General features: G+C 41.7%; 1 protein-coding gene across 1 annotated transcript; it reads left to right on the top strand.

Moving 5' to 3' along the window:
- The first annotated feature begins 7,252 nt into the window (after positions 1-7,252).
- LOC118794621 (kelch-like protein 10) lies at positions 7,253-10,457 on the top strand. The gene is made up of 5 exons (XM_036552876.1): positions 7,253-7,377; positions 8,025-8,511; positions 8,891-9,493; positions 9,741-9,890; positions 10,073-10,457. The coding sequence occupies exons 1-5, from the start codon at positions 7,253-7,255 to the stop codon at positions 10,385-10,387; spliced, it is 1,680 nt and encodes a 559-aa protein (XP_036408769.1). The 3' UTR covers positions 10,388-10,457.
- The last annotated feature ends 959 nt before the right edge of the window (positions 10,458-11,416 follow it).

Here is an 11,416-nt window from a genome sequence, read left to right as displayed (position 1 = left end):
AGCTACTGACCTAGCTGTATTCTCACCTGGGGTCATCTGACATAAGAGCAGCTTCCAATCCATCAAATCAGCCTTGACAGCTGATATAAATGGTTTCTCTGGGGGGGGTCACATTCTCCACAGTGGCGGTTTTGGAGATTCTCCTGAGAATCAGGACTTTCACCAGCCTGCTTGTGAAAGTTTGACAGACACAAATAAGATTTTCCCAGGTCTTCTCTCCCTCTTCACCTACTCTTGACAGCATGATTTAGTGACGGGTCTGAACAGTGACACCTTCCTAATAAAATGCTGATAATAGAACATTGTTTTGACAAAGGACCTCATCTACTTCTGAGGTGATGTCACTCTATCAGATTGCATCAAGCCCTCCTTCTGGGCATTGCAGTCTGTCTGAATACCACTCAACAGAACACGATGGAATATCTTAAAAACATGAAATTTCATATGACAGCTTGTGGCAAAATTAAATTTGCACAATACCTCGCAAAACTGGACAAGCGCCATACTGAGCCAAACCTATGCAGTGTTTCCTTATTATTAAGCCTGACCTGGTTCTGTGTTTCATCTCCTCATAAGAGGAGAATATGATCCTCAGGTGTCACATCAAAGTCACCAATTCAGAATAGTGCCAGCCTGCAAGACTTCTTCTCTATTAACATCACTGCTTCCAAAAAATACATTCATTTTTTGTGACTATATTTTACCATAGGCTTCTTGTGGCCCCACTAGAATCATAACATCGAATAATGACCTATACTTTCAACTCAGCAATACATTGACATGGGTATGCACCTTTTCTGTATTGGATAGCTACACAAAAGTGCCTTCTACTAAACTGTGACAGAATAATACATCTTTTGTGGTCTTTCTTTTTCTGGTCTGGTCTGTCTTTTCTGATATATGACAGTTTTACAGATTCATTTATGCTTGCTTGTGCATTGCTTTAAACTCACTGTAACATTACAACTTTTACAAGTATAACAATAACACATAGAACTACTATCAGTTGTTACATGATGGTAGTACAATTACATATGTAGGCCGCACATCTATACTCAGTGTGAACTGCAATAAAACCCTACAGCAAACCTGCGTCATGAACATAATCATCTATTGGCCAGTTTGGCCTCTTAGACCACAGGTGTTAACAAATCAAAACAATTGTCTTAATGTTATTATAATTTTAATCATTTTCTGATTATTCTTAACATGAATTATTCTCTATCGTCTTCTTTTTACAGTGTTTACTTGAGTGTGTGTGTATGTGTGTGTTTTGTATGTGTGTGTGGATTTTAAATATAACCTCTGGAGGGCAGCAGCTACCAGCAAAAAAAAAAAAAAAAAGATCAGATACTCACCTGACCTCACTGACTGCCTGTTGTGATGAACTATGATGTACTGTACTTCTTGATAGGGATTCAGCAGAATATGCACAAACACATTACTGAAAAAGCTGAACTGTGTAATAAAGTTATGCATGCACTTTACCATCTGCTTCAAAATTGCTCAGGGCTATCATTTTTGTTGTGCCGTTTTGTCTGACCTATGGTAGATTGGCCTGCAGGTACATGCAGTCAAGATGATCATTGGTGGTCAAATTTGCACTCTCTATCCACTCCATCATTTCACTTCCTCTCTCATCTCTGTCTCCCTCTGTCTTTCACCTGTTCACCTGAAAGGTGTGATGGGAGATCTGCAAAGTGGTAAATCAGGTTGACAAATGCCATTTCAAAAATGGATTGTTTAAAACCGATGGTAACTGTAATATGCTTCACGTTATGACATCATGGTGGTAACTGAAAGCTTCTTAAAACTAGACACTTTTCCAGAACATGCCCAAACAGATCACAATGAGGTTCTTGATTCATTACATATACAGAAAAAAAAATCTAAAAATGGCTCTCAATTGTTTGCGTTGCATTCAATGACACAAATCTACACCAATTCCCCTCTAAATATGCCCATAATATTATTTTAAAGTACATGCCCATAAACTTTGGCAAACAAATGAAATTAAACAAACTGGCACCTAATCCTCTAGCCACCTAGCCCACCTGTGACAGTGCACAGTAATACAGCCTAGCACAGGAAGGCACTGCACTTGCTACAGACTCAGAGAACACCATAAAATAAGACATTAAGCACAGCATACCCGGCACAGCAATTCAAGATATATAGCAATAAAAAAAGCCCTGGTCTTTTAGTGGTCTTTTGTGTCTGTGAGAAAGATTAAGGCAAGGAGAAATAAAGGTTTAAAGAGTTATGGTTATTCTTTTAGGGTGTATGCATGTGTAATGGGGGGGGCTTGCATCTGAAGGAGAGTCCTGCTCCTGGTGACTCATCCCACTGCAGCTCTATAAAACTAATATGAAATACAAACCAAGAGACAAGGGCTTTAATTTACCGCACTGTTGAGTCACAATGAATTTCTCATCAGCATAATGCAGACCGCTGCTCATGTTCAGGGTAATCTTTACACTGACATCAGTCTTTACCGAACATTTCAGCCTGTCCGTACTTCTGTCTGCATGCTCTGTATAGATGATGACAGTCACTGTGCATAGCCAAGTCATTAATTGTGAAGCTGTGTTAACAGATTGCTTCATCACAAAATTAACCAAAGAGACACACTCACAGACATACGTGTACAGGCACACACAGAATAGCAACAGTACAGCAATATAACTGATGGCGATATGACCAAATTACTGTCAATGCTAATGGCCCCAATTAATAATACTGTATTTACTAAAGTCAAGGCTGTACTTTCATAAAATGGTTATCCACATATAATGCTTTAATATATTTTAATTAAATAGATTAAAACTTTAAATAGATTAAAATTTAATTATTTCGCAGTCATTTGACTCACAGCCAAACTATGTACAAATGGGATATGTGTGTGTGTGTATTTGTGTGTGTGGGTGGGTGTGTATGTGTGTGTTGAAGAGAGGGTGAGAGAGGGAGGTCAAGCATACACACCTCTGTAGGATTCAGGGCAGAGTCTTAAACCACAGGGTCGATGTTAAAAAGGTTTTTTGATGGCCCGAGCGTGAGCCAAGGTGCTGAGCTCAGTCCATCATGACTGTTTGGAGACCGCAGGCACAAAATCACACACTTGCTACCACTCCCCGGGGAAAAAAAGAGCACACTCTCCTCTATCAGCAAGGCCCATCCTGTTCCATTACCACGTATGCGTCATATCTGCACTTTGTAATGCAGCAAAGTGGACAGAAAAGCACTTCCTACAGAGAAAGTCAGGCTGCTGCATCAAATCTACTTATTAAAAATAACTACCTGGATGGCCAGACCTACAGACGGCTTCCATAAACATTTTGTGTTTCCATCCACAGTAACCACATGGCACTAGAAAGGTTTTCTCCTCAAGGTTATCCAGAAGATTCATCTTAATGGGAACCTTTGAAGTGGTGGAGGTTTAAAAAGGGATGTGGAGATTTAGAGCCTCCAGGCCACTGTTTCTCCTTAGTTTTAGTGGTGTTGGTACTCAATGTTTTCATTCATCAAAAACAAACTGCATTGCAATGCATTGAACACCTTTATACAGAAGCATATTATTGCAATCACAAACAATACTTGTAGATTATTTGACCCTCTCATTCTCCCCACATGATTTGTTATGAATGTTCAGAGGCCTTTATATCAAACAATGTGCATTCATAGAACATCAGAAAAAAATGTATGAAGACAAGGAGCATGGAAATCATCTCTGCATTACAGACCTTGATGCCTTATTCCAGTCCATATCCTAGCCCTTAGCACCAGCCATTATTTTACTGTATATTCAGCCAAAAAAGGCTTGAGACTGGATAAGTGTTTCTTTTTTCTTCAACCAGCAGTATCTGGTGCATCTACTGTAACCCTGAAAACAGCATATCTGTAATTCCATAATCTACTAGAGCTCCTGTATTGGTAGATGTAGTGAGATGCAAAAACACAATTTATAATTAAATGCAAGGACGCAAACATGCACAGCACAATGTTGCCACAGAGGGTATGAAGTGTATCAAAATGTGTAACACTGTTAAAATGTGTAACACAAATGTAAGAGAAAAAGGGTGAGCTGTTTAGGTGGCAGGGTCATTGGTAATGCAGTTTCTGTGGTTATAACTGCTCTTTGAATGGCAGCTATAAGACCTCAACTACACTACTCTTAATTGACAGGTATTGGAAGGTCAAAGCCTCACAGATGCTGGGGAGCTTGACCATGGCAGAGAGAATGGCTATGGGATAAAAATGTCAGAGAAAGAGAGAGAGAGAGAGAGAGAGAGAGAGAGAGAGAGAGAGAAGCATGTGAGATTAATAGTATTTCATCATGTCAAAAAATAATCAGAAACTCACATTTTTAGAAATCCCAGAATTCATTTTTAACAATAAATAGTTCTGGAAGAAAGTGAAATATACACTTTGGAGAAAAATGGGACTCATGCACTTTTTTTTTAAAAAGAAAAATGCTCAATAAAATTAAATTTATACATCATTTTAACATAATCTTGAAGTGGGAAAACAAGTACATTAGCTCCAGCAGCTCAGCTCCTCCCTCCTTAGATGGATTTGAAGCTCGAAAGAAACTGAGAGATTAATGGATCTCTTTTATTGCAGCTTTTTAAAGCACAATTACAGTGCCACATCCATCTCCATTAACAGGACAGCGGAGGGATGGGCCCTGACCTCTGAGGATTGTGTTTCCTACCGAGTTATTTTTCCAGGTGGCTGCTGCCGAGGATGTGGGGAGCGAGGGAGAAAGAGGAGAAGGGAAGCAATCGGGGCAAAGTGAAAAAAGAGTCAGCATTTCACTTCCTGTCCAAGGTCAGAGGTTGTGACCCTGGGAGCTTGCTGAGGTGTTACAGTAGGGCTGAGGGTGGGTCCTCAGTCCTCCTGCCTCAGAATCCTCTGCCCTCTGTACAGACTGCGGCCCTAAACATTGGGAATTGATAAAATAAATGAGAATAAAACAGATATCAAATGTAAGCACAGTCAGTGATCAGACCAATAAGGACACACTCACCTTTCTGAAATGATATTCTCTCCTCAGAGGATATAAGATTTCAAAAAAAGGTTGTAGACATTGTGAGGATAAAGGTGGGTGGAGACTGAGCAGCTGGGAGTGGGCTTGTGAAAAAGCTACTAAGAATTTCAGTTTAAATCTAATCTGTTGGGCAACTCATAGCCTATTATAAATTTAGCCTCTCATGATTAAAGAAATACATCATCTATAAGAATACATATAATATTTTTACAAACAGATAATACTAATGATATCTATCATTCCATGTTATGGAATTGTGTTATTGCAGACATCACACAATATGAACAAATAAGAGGGACATTGCAAATCAGCCCACATTCCTACTCTGTTAATCCATCTGCAGGGATGGATTAGCTTTGCAAGACTGAGAGGGACCCAATGTCAGAGGTGAAGTGCTAAGGAGGTATGTGCGCTCACAGAGGACCCATATGACAGGGGTCAGTGACATGGGCACCGTTAGATATGCAGTGGGTCAAGAAGTACACACCCAGTCTTGGCCATGCAAGCACACATCATATGTTCTCCCTCCTTTCTCTCACCCCGCCCAATGTGTTTGGCCAATCAGAAAAGCTGCAGGGCCTTATATTCTGTTTGGTGCCTTTAACACCGGGGTTTTATTGATATGCAACATTTAGGAATGTGCTTTCTTCTGCAACATCATGGCTGCTTTTACCTATCATTACCTTAAAAAAAATGTAAGAGTCATGTTTTTCTGGTCTACACATATCTGCATAGTAAATATGACTAAACTGAGTACTGAGAACAGTACTTTCAGCAGTTCATCGCAAAGGCCATAGGGTTTCATTGGGAGTATGGCCAAGACATATTTACTTGGTGTACATTCGGTACACACAGTACAACCAAACATACTTGCAAAGGTTCAACCCTATCTGAATATAACTCTGAAACACTTGTATTGGCTTTTCTAGGTTAAAGGCAATTAAGTAGGCCACCCCTGTCCTAGAATGGCATCACTCTCTGGATCTGCCCCACAAGGCCATTGCATTCAGCCAATAACTGCTGGGGCAGTGAGTGTACTTTGTGTGTACTCTGTCTGTGCTTCTCTCCGCATGAGGCCAGTGCAGGTACCTGCATGGTACTGGGACCCGCCTGCTTCATGGCCTGGATGATCTCCTCCACCCTCCTGCGGTCCCTCATGTACACAGAGGGCCTGGATAGCTCATGGATCTGAGAAGAGGCAAGGGGGGAAAGAAAACCAAAAATATGGGAATTAGCTACTGTACCTTTCTGTGCTAATAACTTGTCTGAAGAAGAATAAAAAATGGCAGTTGACAGCAGTCACTTGCATTAGGCCTAACCTGCAGCTGGTAAGACTTGGAGCAGCACAAACCAGGTCTGACTGGGGTCTCATTTATATTCCTTATCCTTAGTTCAAGTTTTATAATGTTCTTACAGTCTACATCACCACTCTGTCGAGCATTTCCTTGGTGTTCAGGTGGTTAGGAAAAGGGCTGACCAACAACTGAATGTTTTACTGAATGAAGGGCTGAATGACAAAACACAGCCCTTTGTTCAGTAAAAAACTAATCTGTGAAACATGAAACACGTTAGCATTTAAATCGAATCCGGTATAATATTTTCTTATTAATGTGATGTCTTCTATCTTTAACTAAACTTGAAATTATGGAAAATATTATAATCTTGACTCTTCTGTTCGAACTACTGGCTAATTTATCCATTAAGCTGGGAGTTCAACTCAGATACTAAATGTTCATTGTGTCTCAGATTTATATGGAATGATATGCTATTAAGAAAATAAGACAGGGACATACTTTATACTGTTTTATTAAAACTTATTAAAACTTCAATCTCCTTGAAGAGCAAAAAGCTATTCATGGAGTTTGAACTAATCATTTTGTTTAGATATAAGTATAGAACTTTTGTCAGAAAACAAAATCAATTATGGCACTGTGATGTAATAATTAAAAGGTCTAGAACATTGGAGATGTGGAAAACTGCCTCTGCTATACATACCACAACTTAGGTCATATATTTGGCATGCATTTGAATACCCTTTGCCATTAGTATACATTTAAAAACATCTGAACATTGAAAAACATGTTTGAAAATGTCTTATAATGATGAATGAGTTTAAAGTGAAATGTCCTTTGTAAATTAAGGTAGACAATGTTTTCCTTTCCTGGATAACATTCCAGATGAGAAACACAGCAGACAAATAGTGTCATGGACTACACCATTTTCAACAAACTGCGTCTGGAGGACAAGCTCTGTGATGTGGTAATCACGGTCAATGGCACCAAGTTCAAAGCCCACAAGGCCATCCTGTGTGCTTGCAGCTCCTACTTCTGGTAAGTGAGAAACAGTGACAGCACTTATGATGCTCTGAATGTTTGCTTTTAGTCTGGGTAAGTAATGGCTGATGAATATGAAATTAGGTTAAATCACATAGAACAGCTGTTCTGCCAGCCAGAATACATCACAAAATTGTCATTTGTAAACAGTTATTATAATGATGTGTTGGTGTATAATGGTGTTTTACTACCATAATTTACCATATGCCTCACTGCAGTAAGGCTACCACGAATTACTGTGCATTACTGTCATAATACAGGGAATTGTCCAGGGCAGTTGCTTAAATCTCTTATGACTAAGCCTGGAATATATCTACATGCATATAAGAAACAAATTTGATTTTGAAGTCTTTTGGTGTATTGGAAAGTATCACCAACATCAAAAACACTGGTCCCACGGACTATTGTATAACAAGGCAGATTAAGTTAAGACCTTTACTCACATGGTATATCTAAAATTATACTTTTAAAACAATTAGAACACATGTCAAAGAAGCAAGGCAGCTCTCAGATTTTCAACAGCAGTGAGACCTTGGATCTGGACCTGGATCATCCATGAGAGGCTGTACTAACATTGCATTTGTATAATTCAGAGAGCATAAGGGTACACTGAACCCATTGTTTTTGTGTGGTTTCCCCTTCAGCAATATGTTCACCAGTGATAGTGACAGCACAGAGAGACAAGAGTACAACGTCACTGGAGTGTCTCCATACATCATGAAGCTTATCATCGAGCATCTTTACACATGCTCCCTGATGGTCACAGAGGACAATGTGCTGCATCTCCTGCAGGCTGCCAGCCAGCTCTGCATACTGGGAATTGTGCAGGCCTGCTCTGACTTCCTGGAGGCCTGGCTGTGCCCTCAGAACTGCATTGGCATCTGGAATATCACCGAAACGTACCTGTGTCCCAAACTAAGGGACCGCGCCTACCGCTTTGTCTTGCATAACTTTGAAGAGATTGTGCGCACCTCCAAGGAGTTTGTGGAACTCTCGCTGACCCAGCTCAGTGACATCATTGAGTCAGATGAGCTTAACGTAAGGGAGGACGTGGTGTTTGAACTGATTCTCCAGTGGATTGCCCACTTGCCCGTTGAGCGCAAACCCTACATCTCCACGCTGCTACCCAAGGTAACTGAGATGGAATTAAGGGGTCCACCGGCGTATGTGGAATCGAGAAAGATGAATTAAGCAACATACTATTCTATAGTATTACTACATGCACCTATAAACTTTAGATTCACATTTAATGTATTTTATGTAATACAATTTTGTGGAATATTACATTAAAAACTCAAGATCCAAAGTTGTGAGAGATATGTCAGGGGGTCATGGGTCACATGGGTGGTATAAAAGAACACATATGAGGGTCAAAAATATGGAATGTGTGCATTTGAATAATTAGGTTATTTATTTCAATAGTTACTTTATTATTTGAGTCAGGAATACAGAACATTGAATCAGCCAGCACTCACAAGAGTATACCTGCTCTGTCTATCTGATTGCCCAGGTGAGGATGGCCTTGATGGATCCTGATTATTTCTCACGCAATGTGGTAGACAACTCACTGTTGAAAGACAACAGCGAGTGCAGCCACCTGGTCACCCACGCCGGAAAGGTCTTGAGCAATCGTCTCATGAACAGATCCTCTAGCAACCGACTGACCCGCCCACGCCTGCCCTGCACCATCCTGCTGGCCATTGGGGGCTGGAGCGGCAGCTGCCCCAGCAATGTCATGGAGTCCTATGACATGCGGGCGAACGGCTGGGTCAAAGTGCTCCAGGAGGAGGGCCCCCGAGCTTACCACGGCGCAGCCTATCTGAAAGGCTTTGTGTACTGCCTTGGAGGCCGCAACAATATAGAATTCTTCAGCAGCGTGCGCAAGTTCGACCCCGCGGCGCTCACATGGCACGAGGCGGCGCCCATGCACTGCTGCCGCTGCTTCGTCAGCGTCACCGAGCTGGACGGCCAAATCTACGCCATGGGCGGCTTCGACGGCCACGTCAGCCACAGCTCAGCCGAGCGCTACAAGCCAGAGACCAACCAGTGGAGCTTCATCGCACCCATGCACGAGCACAGGAGCGATGCCAGCGCTACCACGCTGTACGGCAAGGTGGGCTGGTGCGCCTGTCAATTTCATGGAGAATGCCTTCAGTGCTAATTGATGAGTCATTCAGACTTTGACCTGGACAAAAGTTTTTCAACAACTGGATGTGCAAATAAGGCAGATGAGCATCTGCTCGGCCACAATAATCCTTGTCCTAATGGGTGTTATTGTTGTGAGCCCCCAAAATTCTGGAGCATTTTTTGACAGAAAATTTTATAACAGGCACCAGTTGATGATTATCATATTCATTCAGGTGTACATTTTTGGAGGCTTCAATGGAGAGGACTGTCTCTCATCTGCAGAGTGCTACACCCCTCAGACCAACCAGTGGACCATGATTACCCCTATGAGCAGTCGGCGCAGTGGACTAGGGGCCATCGCATATGGGGAAGAGGTTTATGCGGTGAGTATTAACACCCCCAGAAATGCCGTGGCCTCAAATAGAGATTCTCTGCTCAGATTGGTCGCTTTGAGTTCAAACCTGAACAAATCATGACCCATAGCAAGAAACCTTTTGAAATGCATAATTCATAGTCTGTAACTTCCATTCACCTGTTTGTTAAAAATGCTACCTCTGTACACCAGGTGGGTGGCTTCGACGGGGTCAGCCGGCTTCAGAGCGGTGAGGCCTACGACCCACAGACCAGCAGCTGGCGTCCGGTGCCTGACATGGTCAGCACCCGCAGCAACTTCGGCATCGGGGTGCTGGATGACCGGCTTTTCGTGGTGGGTGGCTTGAACATCTTCACCTCTACGGATGGCGTGGAGTGCTATGACAAAAAGACCAGCGAGTGGACTAAAGTCAAAAGCATGGAATCACCGCGTGGTGCCCTCAGCTGCTGTGTGGTGGCCGGCCTGCCCAACATTACCCAGTATGCCAGCACTCGGGATTCCCTATAGCCTTCCACTGACCACTGCCCCAAAAGGGGCTCATCTGCTTAAATGTCTTACAGTGTAGGGACCCCTGTCAAAGCCCACCGCATTTATGTGCACAAATAAAAGAGCAAGATATCTTGTGTGCATAATTCGTTAAATATGCTTCCACTTAGCACGGTGTGCATTCTTCAACCCCCTGTGTTTGTTAATTTATGTCACCTTTTTTTGGGAGAGGTGAATGCAAATGAGATTACCACTTTACATCGCAACAATAATTCATGGCTGTGCCATGTCAGCTCTTTGCTATGGCTACAGGCATGTCTTTTTGTAAAACGTATTGAGGGTTTGTTGATCAGAGCAATGTCATACTCTTATGGAAAATGTGTTTTCCACATCCCCCTCATTCTGCTGTTTTAATTGAGTCAAAACCCTCAATAAACCTTCAACAAACCCTCAATCAACCCTCAAGAATAACTAAAACTTGTTGTTGAGGGTTTATTGATCAGAGTAGTGCCATACTCTTACTCACTTACTTACACTGAGTTTTCCACTCCAACCTCTTCTGTTGTTGATAGAACAGATCGACAACAAAGTTTTTTCAGCCTCGTGACCTTGAACTACGGTCATGAGTGCCTCTATAATCCACAGAAATGTCTGATAGCAAAGATAGTGCAAATGAAATCTCCGGGTTTGATCCTTGGCCATCATTCCTTCTCTCCTGCTGGAAGTGGGTTTAATTACAGAACTGAAGGGATTTTCCCCCTCAGTTATTGGAAGAGCCACATGAGACTGGCTGGCTATATACTTCAATGTTTGCTGGGAAGCTCAGCAAAAGGTGCTTCTATAATGAAAATATGGTGACCAAACCAACTCTGGCTGAATTTCACAAACCTGTCTCATTAAGTCATGATATTTATTTACATTGTATTTTGCTGAATGGCACAGTAAATAGGTACAGAGAAAATGTCCTATTAGTACAGCACCCTACCTAAAGTCAGCTTTTGAAATGAGACAGGGGAATGTATAGATACAATTATTATTATAGATAAAATT

Source organism: Megalops cyprinoides, chromosome 19 (genome assembly GCF_013368585.1).
Source record: "Megalops cyprinoides isolate fMegCyp1 chromosome 19, fMegCyp1.pri, whole genome shotgun sequence".
NCBI lineage: Eukaryota > Metazoa > Chordata > Actinopteri > Elopiformes > Megalopidae > Megalops > Megalops cyprinoides.
Note: the sequence above shows the minus strand (reverse complement) of the source record. Positions and strands in the feature narration are given on the sequence as shown.

What these genes read in the sequence shown, in the direction of transcription:
- LOC118794621 (XM_036552876.1), top strand. Translation starts at nt 7,253, where the DNA reads ATGGACTACACCATTTTCAACAAACTGCGTCTGGAGGACAAGCTCTGT. An exon ending in TCTCCACGCTGCTACCCAAG is followed by an intron (nt 8,512 to 8,890) that starts GTAACTGAGATG and finishes CTGATTGCCCAG; the next exon opens with GTGAGGATGGCCTTGATGGA. An exon ending in CTACCACGCTGTACGGCAAG is followed by an intron (nt 9,494 to 9,740) that starts GTGGGCTGGTGC and finishes ATATTCATTCAG; the next exon opens with GTGTACATTTTTGGAGGCTT.